This window comes from Lepisosteus oculatus, chromosome 23 (assembly GCF_040954835.1).
Source record: "Lepisosteus oculatus isolate fLepOcu1 chromosome 23, fLepOcu1.hap2, whole genome shotgun sequence".
NCBI lineage: Eukaryota > Metazoa > Chordata > Actinopteri > Semionotiformes > Lepisosteidae > Lepisosteus > Lepisosteus oculatus.
In genome coordinates, this window is record NC_090718.1 from 7,402,039 (window position 1) to 7,424,302 (window position 22,264).

The window sequence follows — 22,264 nt, forward strand, 5'->3', positions numbered from 1 at the left end:
GTGTGAACAAGGAGAAACATTTCAATGTCTGTGACTTTCGGTTCAGATTTGTCAGTTTTCACATCCCTTGTTACAGTACTGCACGTCCGTCAATACAATCCCTTTTAAAAAAAAATCCTATTTAAATGTCTTTTTAAATGTTATCCAGCAAATTTGGATGTCCTTGTTCTGCAGGAGGAAGCAGTAGTGCTGTGTTTTCATTGTCTGTTTCTTGTTCACCGCTGCAGACAAAAGTGCAGACCAAAAGCTTCTTGTGCCGTATTCACTTTCTAATGAAGAGCTTGAAACAGGAGAAGAAGGTTGTTCAGGGGCGAGGGGAAGAAAGGGGAAAAATAACTTTTAAAAAAAAAATCTTGCTCTTGGGTTCACTTGATCTGCGTGGCTTCTTGACTTGAGATTTACTCGACGATTCGCAGGACACCAGCAGAAAAGCAGCCCGCACTCCTAGTGGCTTCTATGGGTTTTCTAGTGATGTGTGATTTGTTTGAAGAATATTTTGTTTCCCAATCCATGAGGTTTTTTTTTAAAAAAAGGGCCTTGGCCTCCGTGATTCTTCATAAAAAATAAAAGCAGTGTGAGAATATCCGTGGAGATTATGCCTCTTGAAGACCAAACCCTAACCCGAACCAGAAGCTCAAAGGGGCATGTTTTTTTTTTCTTTTTCGTTATGCATTTGAAATTCGTTGAGGATAACGCTAAAATGGTGATCAGTCGTGCCGTGAGCATAACAGCCCCTGGGATTTGTGCAATGTGTGAATCCATGTGTCTGAAATGCCCTCGAAGGATTAATACCCAAGCTCAGAAGTTAACCTGAGATTAATGAATTAATCTTGACATTATGATCCAGAGAACCGACATATATTAAAAAAAAAAACAGGTTTATCTACAGTATATCTATTTGGAAAAATGTAAACAGTGGCTCATATATGTGGTAAATTCATTAAAAAAAACATGATTTTAGGGTTCAATATCTATAATGAAGGTTATGTTTAATCGGAATATGGAATTTCTTCTGCCATAATGGCTGTTAAACTGAAAAGATGTTTATGTTCATCTTCGTGTTACCATCATCACAGAGGGCATATCAACACACGGTAAGTCTTTCTTGGGGGGGGCGTACAGAAAATGATTAGCATTCCAGACATGCATCCCTTTACACTTGCAAATGTGAGTCTCAGGTTTGCGTAGTTTCTTTTTTTGTGTTGCTGAGAAGCTGCGCCAGTCCCGAGGCTGGCCACTGGCCCGGTGCGGTTTGCTCAGTGAGACGAGAGTGCTGTGGCCGCGGGCACGGCCGCGGGGATGTGCGGAGGGGTGCTTCACTCCAGGGCCTCGCTGTGCTCCAAGCCCAGGTCTCCCACGCTGGTGGTGTGCAGCTGCCTGCCTCCCTCCCCTTCCTCCTCCTCCATCTCCTCCTCTTCCTCCTCCTCCTCCTCCTCCTCCTCCTCCTCCTCTTCCGTGCCGTCCAGGGAGTCCTCCCCGCCGCCCCCCAGCATGGCCTGCTGCATGGCCAGCGTGGCCGAGTCCGAGGACAGGGGCTGCAGGCTGTCCATGGCCAGGGAGCCTGGGGCACAGAAAAACACATGAGCTGCACTGAAATCTAGAAGAAAAGAACACACAGGTTTAGCTGTTATAGACAAGGGTTTAGGGCAGCATGGTGGCTCAAGGGTCAGCACTGATGCCCTGCAGCTCTGGGGCCCCTGTCTCAGTCCTGGCCCTGGGGTGCTGTCTGTGTGGAGTCTGCATGTTCTCCCTGGGTCCGTGTGGATTTCCTCTGGGTGCTCTGGTTTCCTCCCACGGTCCAAACACACACATTTTCTTATGGAAGGACTAGCCCTGGTGTGAGTGTGTCTGTGTCTGTGTGTTATTAAATCTTGTACGAACGAAATGAATAATACTAAATAGTATAGAAACTAAATATTGTATACTAAATTGAATACTGAATGCTTACTTTCTCGTCTTAGCATGAAAGGGAACCGTACGAGGTGCAATAACTAGAGTCAGGCCATGGGAATGCATGGGGATCATGTGGGAAGCTGGTACAGGACCATGGGAAAAACCCACAGGACTGCTCAGGCCCCGCCGCGTCCTTTACCATCGGTGCTGTTGGCGGAGTGCGCCCCGTGTGGCTGGAGGACCCCGGCCACGATGGAGTCCGGCCAGAAGCGCTGTGTGGGCCTGTGCTGGGACTTCATCTTCTTGGCCTTGGGAGCCGGGTCCGGGTTGCTGGCGTCCAGCATGGGCTGCAGGATCCGTCTCCGGGCGTTGATGAACCTGCCGGCACAGAGGACACGGGATGGGCTCGACAGGACACCCACAGAACAGACAGGGGCGCTCTCTTCGTGCGGCTTCTTTCACGCCTCTCAAGCTCACCAGCAGGAAGCCTGTTTTGTTTTTTTTTGCCTCTGTTGGTTGGAGAAATTTTGTCCCCGCTTCCCCTTAAAAAGACAGTCAGGAGTCCGTCTCAGAAGCTAAAAGTGATGGTTTTGGAAATGCTCGGGAATCACTTCTCTGTACTGGGTATAGTGCTGGGTTTGCTGTTTCTGACTGATTCTCCAAGTGCCAGTGAATCAGTGGTCTTCCTGACTGCATCAGTGCAGTGGCTAGTGCCCTACATCTGCAGTGTTTTGTGTGGTGTTTAATTTTTTTAAGACTCAGCATTTGAAGGATTGTTTTTTCATTTTTATTGACACAACAGAGGTCACGCGACCTCTGGGACGCGGCACGTGCAAAGGTCACATGACCTCTGGGGAGCCAACAGAGGTCACTTGACTTCCTCTGCTTACGGTAATCACTACCTTGATTAAAGCCAATGACTGGGTTATTGTAGTTTAAGAAAGTGTATGAGCAGTAAGCAAGGAGACACAATAATGGTCAGAAATTTAATTCACCAGCAGATGGAGCCCAAAGTCTCTGAATGGAAACAGAAAAGTTCAACTGTGCCAACACAGCTACTTGAACTGCCATTTATAGTGTTGTGAGGTACTATAATTTTTTTAAGCTATGAAAACCTTTCCATTTGTCCCACTGGCGTGCTTACAAAGAGGTTTTTCAACCTACTTATGTGATTAACATCAACACAGACTAATAACTAAATAAGAACAAACATCAACAGTACAATCAACATTACAATACCAGCATGGCCATACACTTTTATCCAGAACTCACCAAATATGAATCTATTCAATATTCACACATAATAAAACTACATGTATGTACTATTTTAGGAAACATATAATTGTAATAGTGGTAGAAATGCTTGTTTTAGGATTGATGTTTTTGGATTTGTCTTATTCTAGCTGCTGTAATACATTGCAAAACATTGTGATTCTGGCAGCCTAGCCCTGCCAAAAATGTGTCTTGGACTCTATGTGGGCTTCACCAAGGAAACTTCCATAGGTCTCTCAGACTTTTCATCCATCCAAACACATAGTGCTCGAATTTGGAAAGCCCAGTAATAAAATTATAAACTGGGGGCTGCTACACCACCCATAAACTCAGGTTGGTCTTAAGCCTAGTTCACTTTTCACTGCAAATGAATTTACAAGTGCAAATCCACCAGATTTAAATCTGCTAAAATGTTCTATTTAGGGCGACTGAAGAGAAGAGTCAGGACACTGGTTTAATTACTCAGAGGGGTGGCGCCTCCTACAGTTCAGTGTGCACGGTGACCATACTGGGGCAGCTGATTTCTGGAAACTGTGGTCCAGATGGAATAGCGCCATCCACTGGCCTGCCAATGCAGACCGCGACAACCTGGTTTAACCTGAAGGTCTCTCATCCCAGCACTGACCAGGAGTCTGGTCTTTGATAAGACTACCAGGTACCTGGCATGCAATTAAAATATCTTTATATACTGCCACAAACAGAGCAACTCCACCAGTGTTTACTGGTATTTAAAATCATACGAAACCGATTTACTTACCAGTTGTTGACCTGCAGTAAGGTTAGATTGGTTTGTGCTGCGATCTGTCGCTTCTCGTCCTCTGTGGGGTAAGGGTGCTGCAGAGGGATGAAAGAGGAATAAATCTGCTGCTTGTTCGCTCAGTGAACCTCCCAAGTAACATTGGTTCATCTTCTCCATCTTTTTGGGAAGAAACCAAAAGTTAGTCTTCCTAAATTCTCCCTCATTTCCATTGGACATTTCCCACTATGCTGTTTGTAATATTATTCTCGGCCGGCACCGATGCACTTCAGTCAGCATTGCTGCCTCGTAGTGCTGGGGCCCTGGGTTCAATTCCCAGACTACTGTCTGCGTGGAGTTTGCATGTTCTGCCCCTGTTCACGTGAGTTTCTTTCCTCCCTGTTTCCTCCAGTTTCCTCCCACAGTCCAAAAACATACCGGGAGGGTAATTGGCTTCTGGGGAGAATGGCCCTGCCATGCGTGTCTGTGTTGGTGTCTGTGTGCGCCCTGCCCTGCAGTGGTGTTCAGGGTGTTCTGTGCCTGGTGCTTGCCAGGATAGGCTCACCAGCATGGGATAAAGTGGTAAGGAAATGGATGGCTGGGATATTTCTCTCTCCCAGTTGTGCTGTTGTGAGAACCAAAAAGCAAAAGGACTTTGCGTGCCCTGTGAGGGCATATTTCCCACTCCACAGTAAATGAATGAGATGGGCAATCCGCCCAGTTTCTCCACAGGGGAGAAAACAGCCTAAACACATTTTGGAAGTTATAAAAAAAAATTAAAAATTAAAAATGACCTTTAAAAGGTCCAAAAAGCATATGTTTGTAGTAGACCATGTATGTTTTCTTTTATTAAGCACAGGAAAGGGCTACATAAAAATACCTTAAACTCTTTAGCCATGCTGACTCTAACATTAAAATGTTTAACTTAATAGTGAATAAATTCAACAGTAAACTAAACACCAAGCTTTTCTTCAATAGCTAAAGAAAAGAAAAACAGTTACAAAACTACATACTGTACTGTAGTACTTCTTTGGTGCCATTTATATCACTTACATTATCCTCCTGTAACACGCGCCAACTGTGATGTGAACTGGAAGAGACGTGGAAACGGGCACTCTTGAAACGAAGGGGTTGTGGGAGACTGAAACAAGCCTTTCAGCCACGCCGTCAAAGGCAATACCCCGGTTTCTTTCAAAGAAAAAAGGCTGCTTGAGATCCTCAGATCAACCAGCCACTACCCACCTCGTGGGTCAGGCGAGCTGAACGGCCTGCTCCTGTTTGTAAGCTCTCTGTTGTTCTTACAGCACATGGGGGTTCACTTAAGAAGCTTGTGAACAACATCGGGGCACTGTCTAATCGCCTGCCGTTGCTTCTCCCCCTCAGACTCCACCAAACCGGGGAAGGACTCTCTCAAACTCCCGCTCCCCCAGCCCCCTGCCCGCCCTCACCATGAGGTGCTGAAAGAGCCATGACCGCATGATGTTGGTGGCGTGCTTCGGAAGGACCCCTCGCTTGTTCTTCGACTTCTTATCGTCGTTGTCCAGGAGGGACGAAAGGTCCAGGTTCACCTTGGAGGGGGACACGACAAGGGGGGTGGGTGGATTGGGGGGGGTAAGTCAGCATTGCCATGGCGACAAGGACCTTCCAGCACAAAAATGAGGCGGCTTTTCTTTTCTCGGGCAACGCGGCCTTCTATCGCCATAGCAACACACCTTTCCCACTGCTGCAAGAGCTTCAAAAATAAAAACAAGAACAACTCTATGGTTTTGGAACACCTACAAAAGAAACAAACTGCATGGCGTACTGCCAGTTTCAAGCAATAACAACTTCTCTTTTTTTCCCCGTGAATCCAAGTTTGTTTGCTGTGGCTGCCTAAGAATAGCACAAACGGCTCCAAACCCTTCCGGTCTTTACTACGGTATGTATACATTCGGATTCGTCATGGTGCTGCTGGGCTTTTTTTGGGGGGGGGGAGTTGATCAACTCTGTGTCAGATCAAAGGTTAGCTAGCAGTTTTCAAATGCTTGGTTTTAATCTATTTCCGTTTCCAGACGTTCAGACTGATCTATTTTAACGAGGAATATAAAGGACTGATTTTACGAGCAGTGTACAAACCCTGCTGGGATAAGCTAGCTTGTTTTTCTTTGAGCATTATAAGGTCCCGGAGTATTCCCCAGGAATTTGTGAAGAGCCTATTTTTACCACCTTTTCCCTGGGTCTTCAAAGGTAGATGCAGGTTGCTATCCAGAGGGATTCCGCAGCACTGCAGTAATAAAATCCAGAGATGGATTATCCCAGCAGGGGACAGGTCGATCAAACCTGCCCCAATGCTTTGCCAATTACAGAGATCCTATAAGGTCCCATAAAATTCTTTTCAAAGCCTTTAGCATAACTGACTAGGGTTTTCACAAGACTGCCAGTTCATGCCCTGAAATGTACAGAACAGAGGAAAAGTGTCACAGTGTGTAGAGACAACTGTTTTTTTTTTGTTTGTTTTTTTGTGGGCAGAATATTGAATTAAAATACTGCATTCATGCATTTCTTAAAAAGCACCTATGATGTTTGATAAAATATGTAATTCACAGTGGAATTTAATTTGTGTGCGTGTGTATCAAAGCCGCTAAGACAATATTTGTATGTATTTGGCACAAGGGTCTTACTGGAATCTCAGGCCTTAATGTTTATATAAACTTTATGTTTATAGTAAATGTTTAAAGAAAAGGACAATTCACCTGGAACATTCTGGTATATCTGAAAAGCATGCACATTATGGGTATTTCCTTTATAGCTGAATATACTGCACATTAAGCACCAAAGAGACATTAATGACAACTGCAAAATAACAAGGTTCTGAACAGAAAGAAAGAAAAGGTTTCCTGTAGCAGCTGCCCTGACATTTTATGGAGCAGAGATGACCCAGGTAAATGCTTTATGCCAATAAAAAAGTGTCGCCAACAGGGCAGATTAACAGGGGCTCTGCTGTGAAAGTCCCAGGCTAAGCAGAGCGTGTGGCCAGTGCCTGAAGCAATACAAGCTGCCATTGAGCCTGGACATGCGCGGACCACTGCTAGTGGCTCTTTCGGCAATCGATGATGACACATCTCATTCTAGCTCATTCCGTTCAATGGGGCTTAAATCACATCCTAATCTTGTGAGGAAGCCCTTGTCCGGTGAGCACAATGAGGACATGCACTGTCCTGCGGGGAAGTGGACATGTCAGGATGAGCCCACAGGAAGGGCAGCAGGTGAGGTCCCAGGACCTCAGTGCTGCTTTCTAGGCAAGTCGCCACTGGACACTACTAGAGGAGTGCTGGAGAGACTAGATACTCCCGCCCAGACCATCACACTAGTGCCCCATCAACTGATCTCTCCAATACGACAATTAGCATACAATAATGCATATCTGCGGTACGCTGATGTCCATCAGTGTGGTCTACACAAACACCCAGGACATCGCTAAAGAGTTGACTCCACTGCTTCCTGTGTCCACCAGTGTTGAGGCTCACATGACCTTATTCTGTTGCATCAATCAACACTTGTTAGTACTGGACCCCTGTGTGGTCATCAAGCCTACAACTGATTACTGATCAGCTGTTCGGCTGCCTTGTCCCAATGTGCACTGGCCACAGTGTGAAAGGCTTCGAGTGTCGGTCTGAGACCTAGTCTGATGAGCTAATCATTGATGGACAGTGTCAATGATGTCATGGGTAGATATTTCTGGCTGTGGTCACCCCAGACAGTGAGAAACAGTAGAGTATGCTGATGTAGCCTCCAGCACAGGGATGGCACTGAGGTGTTGTTGTCTTGATAAGTGATTATTGGCATTTTGGTTGAGCATGTTAAATCACCTGGGTCTGGTCAGTTATTTAGTACTTATGCAACAGGCATAGTCACTCCAGTGTGCCCCAGTCAGTCACGAACGGTCAAATAGTCAAAATATCTCCAACACCATCGAATCAATCACCAGATCCTAAATCCACACATGCATAAATACAGAGACAGCTTTACAGATAGTCCTGTTCACGAATACTATTTGCCTCGCACAGGCTCTTTATATCATCTTTATGTAAACACACGTATAAGAATCTTACTGCGCCTCGGACGAATGAAGAAAAAAAACAGAAAGAAAACCTTTGAAAAAAAAAAATAAGCTCAGCAGCCACAACCAAACGTCTGCAGTTAGTGCATGAGTGCACCGCACAGGGAAATAAATAAATAAATCAACGCAAATTAATTCAATTCGGAGAACAAACAGGCGTCTTAAAAAAGAGCTCCCCGCTGAGCTGAAAATAAATAATAAAAAACTAAGTCCTCGTCACCATGGCAGCTGCGAGTCATGTGGATGCTGCTCCCCGCGCCCCAACGCGGGGATTGAGCGTTCCAGGAAGCAGGCTGAGCTAATTGGCAGTGTGAAGCAGGGGTATCATTACCAGGCCCTTGTCAGGGACAGGGCCGCGGGCACAGCCCCTATTCCCAGCCCGCTTGTATTCCGCAGCCTTGGCTGGGTCCCGGGGTACTCGCAAGGCTCAGTGCTGTCTGTCAAACGCAGGATCACCTGCCAGCTGTGCTGATTGCTTAATACAGCGTCCCTCCCACCCCCTCCCCTGCTTTCCGCCCTGAAATTGTAGGTTGAAGTGGTCAACCTTTCTGCGCCGGCACCCCTCCTCGCTGGACGTCTTCCCCAGCGAAGGCTTCAAATGTGATTACGTCTTCCCTTCCGAACGTTTAACCCCAGGGGCCAGCATGATATCTAGGCAGTTGTTTTCAGGTTTTTCAACCCCTGAACACTGAGTTTACTTTGCTTCCCTGTTGTTGGCATCGTGTTTGAAAGACAGCTTTTACAGCATGCATTATTCCTGTGCTTCACCAGTCTTTTACTATGATTTCACCGTGCTTTACGGCATTTTACTCTGCTTTCACTATGGTGGATCACAGTAAATCTATACAAGAGTTTTACTTTTGTTTTACTTTCCATTGGGTCTTTTTTTTTCTCCTTCCTAGCAGGTGAATTCACAGCCCTTTGAATTCCCTTGAAGGGAGGAGCTTAGAAGGCACCTTTCCAATTGTTTCCCAGAACGCACTAACTTGAGGGGCTGTGAAACTTCACGGGCTTGTTCTTTAAAACAGCTGGCCTTGGGCGTCATGGTCTCCACAGCGTTGGCCCGGTGCGCCAGACACTGGGAGCAGCTGGCTTGAAGATGCCCGCCCTCCCCAGCGAGGTTCATCTTCCTCTCACCTGCGCATTCTGGATTTGGATAGTTCCCTGGGGAAGAGCCTGGGTGAGCACCTGCCCTTGTGACGTCACCATGGTCACTGGCTGGTACAAGGTCCCCCCTGAAAGAAACAAAGCAGTAACGGAAGGCAGAGTCAGAAAGGAGAACGTACAGAGCCAGAGGAGAAAAAACAAACAAACAACTGGGCACAACACTGCCATACTGAAATGTGCAATGCCGTCCAGGGATATGAATAGTGTAGAAGGTGGTTTCTGTGAAGGCTGACCTTGTCTCGAGCGGTACATTACCCAGCCTGGGCTACGAGCTGAGAAACGGGTTTCGGGAATGAATGCGCTTTGCGAAGGAAGGCAGGATTAATAGGGCCACCCGAAATCCTGCAACACTCGCAGAGTTTCCAAACTGCATCTATGGCGGTTATTTACCCCTCAGGCTTTTTCTGAATAAAACGGGAAATTAGCGGCTCCTTTACTGGTTTTCGCTTGTTTCACAAAAAGTTCTGTCAATAGAATGTGATGTCCTCAAATGTGCGAAGCCTGTGGTAACTCAATTATTTGAGACTGGAGGTGCCGTAAGGATTATTTATCTCTAGGTCCACAGAAGCTGTGCAGTTACTCATGTATTGACAGTGGCAGTTTGTTATTGCATATCCCTATATACTGTACCTTTCAGTTAATGGTTTAGCACATTGATTTGTTCGATGGTACTTGCTCCAGACATCTGAAAACGATTCCACGAGGAAATGTTTTAGCACCTTGGTGGTCAAATGTGGAACAGATCTGGTTTGTACAGCCATATTCCTGGGAGCAACAGGCAACAGTGTAGCTAACATAAACGGCTTGCATCATTTATGAGGCCATTGGGGGAATATTTAAATAGTTTAGGACTCATCTATGTCTTTTAGAGAGCTCCTCTGCATTCCCTTGAGAACAACGGGCAGACAGGCAACTTAAGTCCTGCTGCCTGTGGGACAGGCCCCCCACCTGATACGACTTGTGAGTTGATGGTTGTCATGGCGACGTTGCCCTGCTGCAGAGCGCTGGCTGGGACCACAATCCCCGAGGGATTGACGGAGCTGGAGACCGTTGTCATGGAAGGGGCGGAGTTCTGCAGCAGGTCCTATGAGGAGTTGGGATATGGGAGAGAGGAAGAGAGAAACTGCGAATGAGGCGTCATCCTCAAAACCCATTTTAGTATCCGAGAGCAGAAAAGGAGCCAAAAGGTTTATAACCATTACTGTGGCTAGTGAGATACTGTGCTGGCCATAACTATGCCTTTGCCTCTTTTAGTGGTTCATTTAATTAGTCCGAAGTCAGCTTTAAAGCAGAGAGTCACTCAACACTGAAATCTTCAATATGTGTTTCTGACTTCAAAGGGTCTTTCACTCGACTGACTGGGTTTATATCTGTCCTTGAACTCCTTGTTTCAGCCCAACACATGGTTACCTAAGGTGATGATACATTCGCTTTAATAAAAATTAATTGAGAAATTTGTAACACCCAGCTGAAATAGCAGAGAAGCCCACACCCAGCACCTGGAAACCTACAATGAAACAAATGCAGGGGAAAAACAGAAAATGAAACCTGAGTGGCCAATAAATAACAACCTCACTCCAAATCACAGCTCAACACGAGGAATGCTCCCCAGGCCTCCCTGATTCAGTATTTTTGAAGAGATGCTTCAGCAGTATTACAGACTGCCTGCTGTTAAAAAGCTGGACTACATTCAGTGACTCAGACATGACAGCGTTTCAGGAGATTGAAGGACCTTGAAAAACTGAATTGCAATCCTCCAGCATGGGGCACTAATCCTACCCAGCCATTTGGGGTCGCAAACTGTTTACGACAGCCCGCCTCCTCAGCCACTCGGCCCTGGCAGTCATTAGCCTTTTCACCCGAAACTCTGAGAGAAGCCCACTAGAGGGCTCAGATCCCCTTTTTCAGACAGCCCTTGAGAAAACCCAGATGACGGTGTCAAAAGATGGCACACAAATGTTTATGAAACCCCTCCCCCCTTTCGGAAGCACTCGCTGTGGGCTCCACTTCGCCGACTGCTCGTCTGTGGATGCTCTATTAGATTCCATTCCATTTCCACAAAAGGGGGGTTTTCTTCCTTAGCAGAGGAGGCCCGGATATTTTGTGATCAAATGCATTTGTATTCTATAGAAACATGTGGTTCAGATGAAAAGCTCGGGGAACGGGAACAAGCCATTTGCCTTTTGAGTTTCCTTATTCGTTTTTATTACAGTGAAAATAAAAACTGGAATAGCATCGATAATAACAGTTCAAGGGGCCATGCTGACTGGAGCTGCAGCAGCAATGTAGCAGATCCCTGTTGCCATCCCTTCCTTGTGGAGTCTGCATGTTCTCCACAGGTCCACTTTTCCGTTATTCTGGATACTTAAGCCTCCTCCCACTGCCTGAAGACATGCTAGGCATGTAAAACTGTATCTTTATATCGTCCCCATGTGCGTGTGATGGCTGGTCCTGCCTTGTGCCCCGTGCTTGGACAGGCTCCAGCGTAGTGTGACCCTTGCCAGGAGTAAGTGGCTTTACTGCAGCAGGGTGGATGAAGGGATAGGCTTGACCTGCACGGTAATGGAAAGCAGAGAAAAGCCTCTTCTGTATCACGTTACCTCAAACATATAATAGTAGCTATTTGGGGACACATATTGAGATGCCACGCTGCTGTCTCAAGCAGCTATATATAAATACAGGGGGATCAGAAAAGAAGCAAATCGCCCAGGGAAATAAAAAAAAATTGACCACTCAGGAAAAAAAAACCCAAGTAAGTTTTTGCCCCCCATTTCACTTTTGAAGCGATCCATACGTTTCAACAATTAGCTCAATCCTCATTATCGCTTCGCATTCTAATTATCTCAGCCTTAAGAAAGATTAAAAAAAAGAAATCTTGCGGCGGGCAAGCAGGCCGGCGGCAGGCTGGATTTCCATCTCATTAACTTCCCCCTCGTTATTTTCTGGAAAATTACAGATTAAAAATAAAATGTGTATCTCAATTTGTCGGGGCATCGAGACTCATCAGCGTCTCTCCCTCTCCCTTTCCCCTTCCATCCCTCCTCTCCGTCTCCTTGGAGGCAAATTATCTATCTGGCTGTTGGTCTCTTTGTCTGTCACAAATACTTTAATTGCTCTGTTCTTTCTCCCAATTAGTTTTTCTCACTTTTCCCACTTTCACACCCTGGCTCTACCCTTCTGCACCGATGACAACAGAAAACAGCTTGGGTCTAATGGACTGAAATATCTCAAAAACAGACAGTGAAATCACAGGAACTCAGATGAACATCTCAGGGCATTCTGAGGTTTTCAGGGTGAAACGTGACTTTCTGTCAGAACGCACACATTATGCTGCTGGCAATGTGTGTGACCTCAGTGAGCGTTAACACAATACCAGCAGGACTAACGCACAGACCTGATCAGCCTCACGCCAGATTGCTGTGGGATATTCTGCCACTCCTCCTGTCCACCTGCAGGCAGCTCAGAGAAGACTGCCCCCAGTCGAAGGCACCTGGTCCCACAGACCAATCAGATCAGGAGTAAAAGCTGAGCATGGAAATCTCTTGACATTGTTTTCTTGAAGTCGTGCCATTGTAGGCCTAGAACTACGCGGTCTTGCGTTGTCTGGCCTTGCATTGAGAAGTGACACCTCTGGAGCGGCTTTCAAGAACAGAAAAAAAAAACTAAACCTGCTAGCTCAGGGACGCATCGCTCAGCAGTACATCTGCCATCAATGTGCGCAAAAATAGTGATTAAAAAGAAAATATTCATTCCAAAGAAATTCTTATTACAATTCCACCACCACATCGGCGACACAAATAAAACAGCAGTCAGTAACACTCACAATTATGTCTGCAAGCAAGTTGCGTTCCTTCAGGTCTGTCATGGCCTTCATCTGTGACAAAAAAAACAAACACTCCACTGCTCTCTGCCTCCACTTTTCCACTTTGGATATTCAGTGGCCCACAGAAGATGGCGATTTTGTTTCTTAGCTGTCAACATGCAGCCTCCAAATGGCTGCAGATCATTTTCACGTAAGTCATCATTTTCACGATCAGCTGCAGTTACCCTGATGATATAAGGATTTATTCCTGGCTTTTTTTTACGCTGAGCAGTCTAGGGGTAACACTTCAGCTCAGCAGCTGCAATCCACACTTTCTAAATGTGAAACAATCAAAGTTTCTGAATGCAGATGTATACATTAATAAACATCCTGTAATAATCACCGATGAGAACCCACTGAGTTTTGCTAAAAACGTTGGACGAAAAAAGTAACCCTTAAAAGGTTATTCACTTCGCAGCCCTACTATTTGTACTCTGTTATCACTGCGTTAATGTTCTGTCACTCCATCATATATTATAAAGGATTTAGAAATGGGCCTTGCAGCCTCTAAACCAACATTAGCCAGCCTTAAAACAAAAAACAAACTGCAGACGGATCAGACAAAGGTGACCGACCTGAGCCGGTCGTGCTGTCCCACTGCATTCGAGGACAAGGCCTGCACTCGCAGAGTCTGTGTCTGGGTTCAAGCAGCCTGTTTGATTTGCAGTGTGCATCAGCAAATTCACCCAGTGTTTGGCCTTGCCCTGGACATACGTGCCTGGTTACCTTGGAAACCTGTAAAAAGGGGAACCTGCAACACTAGATAGAGCCGGCCTGTCTAGCAATCCTGAGCTCTCTTCCTGTATGTACTGTACACGAACAGTACTCCAGCAGACCTGGGGACTGGCAGGTTGAAAAGTGATGCTGTACTTCCTGCACCTTGAGATCAAGTCTTAGGGGTCAGCGTGAAGCGCTTGGGTGGTGAAGAACTGGGGTCAGAAAGCAGATAAGAGATGGAACACGACCAGAAGAACCACATCTAAATCTGTCTCAATGTCACAGCCACCTACGTGCACTATAACATTCCCACAACAAGCTGAGTTAAAACAACAAAACTATATAACTGTATGCATCTGTGTACATAAATACAGTATATCACAATATACCGTATAATGATGTTTCGGACCCATTTAAATAGGCAGATGCTATGAATTCATACATTCATACATTGGGGTGAAAAAGGAAGTGCGCCCCTTTAAAATGTTATGGTTTAACATATTTAGACAGTAGATACAACTAACCTCATTTGTCAAAATAACACACATTCTGTTTTGAAACATTATTTGTTAAAAAAATATCAGCCAGCATTCAATATCTTCGTGTGAGTAAGTGCATCCTTAGGTCTGCCAGCTCAATTAACAGGGTCACCAAAACATGTGCCAATGATCAGTTGATCATCCGGAAGTGATTTCAACCTGTATATAAAATCAGAAACATTGGTCAGTTTGGTCTGAAGCATGAGCTATGTGGTAATACATCATACCCAGCTCAAAAGACATCTGTGAGAGTCTTAGATAAAGAATTGTTGCTGTTAATCCATCTAGGAAGGGTTACAAAGCCATTTCCAAACAGTACATGGAGTCAATCATTCCATAGTAAGAACAAGACCAATCTGCAAATGGAAAAAACTCAAGACCTTTGTTAGTTAACCCAACAGTGTCTGTCCTACCAAATTCTCTTCATTATCTGACCATACGATGCTCCTAGAAGCCTTAAAGAACCCCAAGGTGACAATCCTCAAACACCCCAGAGCTAGAATTCCTTCCGGCAGATGTGAAAGACTGATTAACTCTTACAGGAAATGTTTAATTCAAGTAATTGTTGCTGAAGGGGGTGCGACATGTTAGTAAATCACACAGTAAAGCACTTACTTTTCCACACCGAGATATTGAATGCTGGATGAGGTTTAAAATAAATATTAACAAAGTAACATTTTTGTTTCTTACAGTAGGTGTCACACGAGGTCAGTTTTAACTACTACTAGGACTTGGTAAAGACCAGGTGGTAGTCAAATTCTGTATGTCGAAATATGTTAAAACATAAAACTGCAAGGAGGTGTGCTTTTTATGACATCGTATAATTGTACTGCTGGTTTGTAGGCTAAGGTAAGAGCAGGGAGTTGGTATGTGTTTTACTGATTTATTGCTACAAACTGGAGGAAGACAGCAAGCCAAGTCCTTGAGACAATGAAACTGTTTAGAATACTGGTGAACGGATATCTCTAACCTGGATTCGTTTTCTGCTTTGTCTGTTGCTTTGCTGTGAACAGCTGACCTCCATTCTCATGTCTGAATCTATTTTCATTGGTATACTCAGGTACTTTTCTTGTGCTTACATGAAACAGTGGTGTGGATTCACACCGTTACGAGTGTGAAGTTCTGGTGTTCTGTCGGAGACCATGGAAGATTTGCATCAAAAGAAGAACTCCCTCCCGACTAGGGGTTACATAAATCTTGTGCTTTCATTTGTATGAATCTGTATTTGTATTTGTGTGGCATTTGTATGAATTGTGTTCTCCTGGCACACTAAGGAAGGGCACATACTGTACTGCGTCTGTGAAGAACACAGCTGTGTCCACATGAAAGCTGCTTAGCACTCATCTGATGAGCACTGATCCAAGATGCATGATGCAGGTTTTTTTTTTCCATTTCCTCTTCAGTGAAACAGAGCAGTTTGTGAGGGGTTTGTTTTCAGAAAGCCGACACGGCGCCCTCTCTCCGGGGGCGGGACTGACCTGCTGGAGGTTCAGGGAAGTGTGCGAGGGCGAGTAAGGTCCTCCCAAGTCGTTCCTCAGCAGGTTGTCGCTGTGCATCTTGGTCTTGAGGCAGGTGATGTAGCGGTTGCAGAAGTCCTTGCAGAGCTCGTTCACCTTCTCCAGCTCCAGCAGGTGAATCCGCAGCACCTGGATTGCTTTCACCATCTGGAGAGGAGGGCAGAAGGCTCTTTGAACACACTGCCCTTTGCTTTTGCGGTGGAAATCACATTCAGAGGGTGTCAGTCATCTTGTCATTACTTCCACAATGCACTGCTGAGAGTCACAGACAAGAGTAAACCTCCTAGTCAATACTGTAAAGCAGCCCTAATATCGTAGAAGTCTTAACCTTCCCCGACTTTGAATTTTCCTTTTTCTGGAGCGCTGTAAACATGATCTCAAAGATAAATTCACACTCCTCCATGGAAAAACAAGTGTATCACATATACAGGTACAATGCATATTTTAAATAAAACATTCACTGTCCCTTTTCCATACCTACTGTATGTCGCTAGATTTCACAGGTTGATCACAGTCATGTTAGCTGTTAGCTCCTGGACCCCATTATTTTTCAGTTCCTCCTACTTGTCCATTCCTAAGACGCATTCTCCCAAATCTGTTGCATAAGCTGCTTTGGAATCTTCTGTTTTTTTTTTCCCTTTCTTTTCCCCTCCGTACTGCGCTTTCAAAGTCAGCACTCAAGGGCACTGGAATAGGCGGAAAAGTGCTTCGCCAAGGAGGGGATAAATCTGCCAATTACCGCAGCTCATTTAATCAGGGCCTGATGCCATCTCTTTCGGCACCCAGGCGCGTAGTATAACTGTCCTGCCGAAGAATTACGGTGCGTGAGGGCTGCTCGTGACCGGCGCCTCGTAAAGCCCACAGATGCAGAGTTAATTGACTGCGTGCCACTTGCCAGCCGAGCGAGCCCATAATGATGAACGCTGACCTTTTTCCCCCCCCCCCTCCCTTATTTCTAATTACAGCCAGCTGTCACGCAGGCAGGAAGGCAGAGGGAGAGGCAGGAGGCAGAGACGGAGTCGGAGAGCGAGGTTTGCTCCTTAATAACAATTAATACCCCTGGCCTCTCAGTCCCCTTTATGCCAGACTGCCTAGCTGATGACATTAGACGGGATTAGCACACCCAGGGATCTATCAGGAAGTTTCTCATCGACTTTGCTTCACTGAGCAGCTCTGCAGCAGTGGAAACGGAAGCACAGTTCTAACAGGCGGGGGCATGTGTGTGTGTGTGTGGTGGGGGGGGGGGGGGTGTCCAGTTGGGGGGGGGGGGGCAGAACGGCCTCCTCTCGCTCTGTGTTCTTCTATCCCGGTGCAAATGGGTCCGCTACATCCGAGACGTGGCAGGAAGATACTCCTGAACCCCCCCACCCCAAGCACCACTGACAGCTCTGCGCGGGTGGAAGACGGACCAGGTTATCGAGCTCGGGGTCCTCGCTGAAGAACGGCTTGTGGTCCTGCTCTTGCTGGTGGACGAAGTTCTCGATGTCGACGTCGAAGCTGGCGGAGGTGATGCACTCGGAGCCCTGCGTGGCCTGCTCGCACTTCTCAAACAGCAGAGCCAGCAGGGGGAACAGGGGGTGTCTGCGGACAGACAAGAGGGGGCGTCAGAGATAGGGGGAGAGACAGAGGCACGTTCCACACAAGGTCTCACAGGAAGGGCTAAACTCCGAAAAACGTCCTTGTCTTGGGCACCTCATCTCTGACATCATATTTCAGCCTGGAGAATGTGTGGAAGAACGCCCTGGTCAGGAAGAAGCATGTTGCACTGTTTAAATACCTTCTGCAAGTCAAGTAAAACACTTAAAGAGGCAGAAATGAAAACTACTGGATGTGATGTGAACTTTATAACTGTGTGGGGGTGATGGGGGGGGCAGGAGATTTCATCCTTTTTTCCGCAGCACAGAAAGATGCGACCTCTACAGCCCTGCATACCATTAATAACACCTGATGCTTCTGTAAGCTCGGAACAGGCAAAAAGTCAGTGCAACCAAGGACACGCCCTACGAATTCCAGAGGAATAAATGAGTTTTGAGGAAAAGAACCTGAAAGTGAAAACCTACCACAACGATTCTCGTGGCATCTTTTTTTACCTCTTGTGGCAGTAGGGCTGTCTCTTTGGAGAAGGAAAGAAAAAACCTGCTGCCCTCAGTGGCGATACAGACACACAGAGTCAGCGAGTCAGTCAGGGCTCTGCTTGTAAGCCATCGCTCTCATTTGCAGCCTTTAATAGGCGGGTATATTAGACTCTAATCTGCCTGATCCCAATTTAATGCAGCTCCCTTTAGTCGCCGTGAGCTGAATACCAAATGGCCGAGCTCCACCGAACAGCCATCCGCAGTCCCACAGGGGCCATCCTGGGGCTGAGGAAGGCAGATTCCTCTCCGCCAGCACACGGATTAGGATATATGAACCCTCAATCCCCCTCTCTCTCACTCTCTTTTTTTCTCACTATCTCTTTCACCCGGACATCATTCCTCTGCTTCTCTTTTAACTCCTAAGAAGAGGCAGTGCGAATCCTTCCTTCTACACTGCCACACAAAAACGGGGAGATGTGCGTGATTGGAGTGCTCTCTGTGTCGTAGTGGTTTCAAAGACATTTCAGAAAAATAGATGCATCCGTAAAAGTAGAAGACAACAAATACTTGCTAAATTCTGACCAGGTTATGCCTTGTTACATCTGAAAAATGTAGCAGTCTCAGTGGTGCTAAAGCATTCATTTCACTGGATGTAAATGAATGTCTGGAGGGGGAACAAAAAGCTCACAAAATACATCTTACAAGTTTTTAAAGTGCCTTTGCAGCTACCTGATCCTGTCCCTTTCCAATGCTTGGAATTTATTTCTAAACTTTGTCTTTTTAACCTGGAAATAGAATAATTTCAGGGTTAAAAACTGTGAAACAGAGCTCAAAACCTTTTCAGACTGTACTGTTCTGACAGTTGCTTTAACAGGATCACATTTGGGAGTTACACTATGGCCCTGGGTGATTATCTGTTGCTTTTGACAGACCCTTGGCCTCAGACCCTGCTATATTTTCGCAGCAGTGCTCTACAGTTAGGGCTGGTGGGCTGACAGGACATCACAGGACCTCCGGGATTTCTGCGGATGGTGAAAAGCAAAAAAAAATGACATTGTGATTTTTTAATTTGCCTTTCTTGTTTCTGTTCTCAGCCAGGTTAACACTTTCTGCAGTCCTGTATCTTTCACTGGGGAAGCAAAGCACTGATTTACATTGAAGGCATGGGAAACCATCAAGATGTTAAATTTCTGGTGTTTCCATTACCTCCCAGATGTGGGACCTGAAACAGAAATAAAAGCAATCCAAAGATTCTCCATCTCTCCGCGAAAACTGTGGGACTAATTTAAAGTGTGATGTTTCCTAAAACGGACAACATTCACGAAGCACCTGGCACCTTTGGTGCATTGTTTACTGTATCTGTTGGCATTGTGGGCTTCAAAAAACCAAGACACTTTTTACCTTTGTAGGAATTGTGTTCACCTTTGACCTGTATCCCTTCTCCCACGTTTTCATGTCCTTTCAGGAGTTGTGATTGGGTTACAAAATTAAATAGTAGAGTCAAGTGGAAGCATGCTCTGTAATCTCTGCAATTTTCAGGACAAACACCCTCTTCTCTAGACTGCAGCTCTGTGACTGGGTGTGCGTTCTTCTCTTATCTTTTTGGGGTTACTAAATTACCAGGAACAAATAATTCCAGCAATATTTCTGTGAGGGAGGGTGTTTTGGTTCGCACCCATCCTCACATCCTGTCTCTGAGTGTGTGTCTCTCTCTCTCCCACCGTGACCTCCTCCAGCAGTTTAAATCCCTGCAATTTTTCCAGGCGGATAAGAACAAGAGTGCGGGGGCTGTGGGCGAAGCTAATCTGTTAACCTTTGAAAATTTGTGGACCAAACCGTTGAAAATTAAAAGCTTAATGCTGTTTATCCTTGACCCCCGCATATCAATTCTTGCACTGCTGTTCAGAGTTGGAGAGCTGAGAATGAAGTGGTACAGGCTAGGGCTCGTAAAAGACACAGATACGAGGAGCAGAGGAAAAATGCTCCTTCTGAATCTAAAAAGGAGGAAAAGTTACACTTTTGAATCTTTCCCAGTGTTTTCCATGGTCATTTCACAATTCTACCACACCATTATGAATGGTTTTATTAAAATAGCCAGGAGAAGGGTGAGCAAAAAAGGAAAAAAATAGACAAATTTGATCATATTTTTTTTCCTTTCCAAATTTCTGCGATGACCTTAGCATGAGCCAACACGCCAGTTCTGGATTAAATTCATGTGAGCTAACAAAGACTGTCTACCCAAAAGTTTAAGATGTGTTTTCTTTATTTCTTCCTGCCATCTTATTTATATAGGAATTCTGTGCCTTTTTAAAGTTAACAAGGAATTGTTCAACAGCACTCATTCTCCTCTTGAGGCAAAGTTGGTCTACAGGGGACGCTGTGAAGCTTCTGTGACTCAGACACATGCCAAACATCCACTTAAGTCAACTTTGAGAGTTCATTTTGAGAAAGGAAAAACATATTTGTAGTAGGCTCACACAAAAATCAAAGGGTTCTCCATTTCAGAGTGTTTTTGAAGAGGCTGACTGTGTTCCTAAATGTGGTTTGCCATTCTTGAAGCCTGTAAGTGTGATGATGGTGACACAAGTTATCTGCACTGCACTGCACTGGGACAGCTGACAGGGGGGTCATTAAAGTCGCCAAAAAAAAAGATTTACAGGAGAGAATAGGGAAGCAAGAACAGAAAGAAGGCCTTTTCATTTTCAAGAATTAAAACCTACTATTCACTACCGTTATTTAGAAATAACGCAGAAAGAAAAAGATAAGAATAAAATCAGAAGCAGGGGAAAGGTCTTCAACTTTCTTGCATTCTCTTTCAAGACAGCAAAAGTATGTGAAGGTTTAAGTTTTGTAAAATATAATAATAAATTAATAAAACAGTCTAGGGACTTGTTACATAAAGCAGCCCATAGCTACTGTATGCTGCAGACCACGATTAAGGACAAAATCTTTGGATGCCCTTGTCGGACAGACCATAATGGGTTCTTTAATTAAATAAGAATTATGTTAACTAAATACCTAGAGTAAGTCTTCACAAAACAGTCATTATTTTTCATTACGTTGTTCAATCACACAGAAGAGCATATCATTAAGATACCAGTGTGTACGGTCTAGTTCATGCAAACTTTCTGTCGTTCATATTTAACTTAATCCTTAAGAGTTTTTACTTCCTTAATACACACAGGACACAGAGCATACGATTTATTTCTGAATGCACCGAACCTTTCCTCAGTTTCTCCGCAGTTCATAATAAAGGGAATCCAAGTGCCTCCTCAGTGGATTTCACAAGATCAATGCCAGACTGTTTGTAAGCAAATACATTGGTGTAAGCGAATAAACCTGACAGACGAAAATTAAGAACAACGTAGCAAAGACTTCTTTTATTTCTTTTGAAGCCCTCCCCAATTTGCGGAAACTCACATCCCCTGCCTTCTGTTTGCTATCCTAATTAAACCCGCTGCATTCCTGTTCTCTTTATTAATACACAGTTGAAAACAATCCCCACTGTGGCGTTCCTGACATGCTTCTCCCTGCGGCTACTTGTCTGCAGCCAACCCTAAGCAAACTGCAGAGAGAGACAGAGATGTATCACAGACCGAGAATTTAATATTAAACCCATCACCGCACCACAATGAACCGCCTCAGCTGCTTATACACCTAAAGCACAGCAGGGATTCAGTCTAGTTTTGTGACAGGATCATTACGCAGCAACACATCAACTTCATTTATTAAACAGAACAGTGCGAGTTATACGCTGCAGTTACTGGGCTAGCTCTCCACAGACCTACAGTACACTACATGGAGAAGACATTCAATTTCACAGGGTTACTTGCTCAGTACCGACACTAAACACAGCTTGTTTTCTGAAAACTTTTTCTCCTTTTTTTTTTAATTTATACCTGCTTTAATGTAATGTGACAAAATATGCTGACAGCAGAAAAAAGAAATAACGAACTCCAGCCCTCTTCCCCCTTTTGGATTCTATTGTTTTGCTTTGCTTTTCATCTCACTATATCGCGCCATGTCTGTACGACGCGAAAAGTCAGCACCCTACCGGCAGCGTGTTTTTGGAATGCTGTAAATTAGTGATAAATCAAATTCCCAAACCACTTTGCCTTGAAAATTACACATCTTCAAGGGTCATTTAACTTTGCCAGTTTTGACAGGACCTTAATACATTTTCAGATGCATTTTGGAAAGCGTTTTTAAGCTAATGATGCCTTTTAAAAGTAAGGAAACTAATACTTTCGCTGAGAATGAGACGCGTGCTGTTCTTGTACACCCAGGGTGTTCAGAAAGAATTACCAAGAAGGCTTCACAGCAGTGAATGTAAACAGACTTTATGGCGCATTACAGTAGCTCCCATGATGTCTCTGCTTCTGCATAC

General features: G+C 45.1%; 1 protein-coding gene across 1 annotated transcript in view; it reads right to left on the minus strand.

The window, feature by feature from the left end:
- pknox2 (pbx/knotted 1 homeobox 2) overlaps positions 1–22,264 on the minus strand; it is a 96,560-nt gene that overhangs the window by 13,317 nt on the left and 60,979 nt on the right. Inside the window, exons 5-12 of the mRNA XM_006642271.3 lie at positions 17,212–17,383; positions 15,764–15,949; positions 10,116–10,251; positions 9,138–9,235; positions 5,350–5,469; positions 3,923–3,999; positions 2,093–2,271; positions 1,318–1,561 (exon numbers count right to left, since the gene is read on the minus strand). Of these exons, the coding sequence (XP_006642334.2) occupies positions 1,318–1,561; positions 2,093–2,271; positions 3,923–3,999; positions 5,350–5,469; positions 9,138–9,235; positions 10,116–10,251; positions 15,764–15,949; positions 17,212–17,383 (1,212 nt within the window). The remainder of the gene's footprint in view (positions 1–1,317; positions 1,562–2,092; positions 2,272–3,922; positions 4,000–5,349; positions 5,470–9,137; positions 9,236–10,115; positions 10,252–15,763; positions 15,950–17,211; positions 17,384–22,264) is intronic.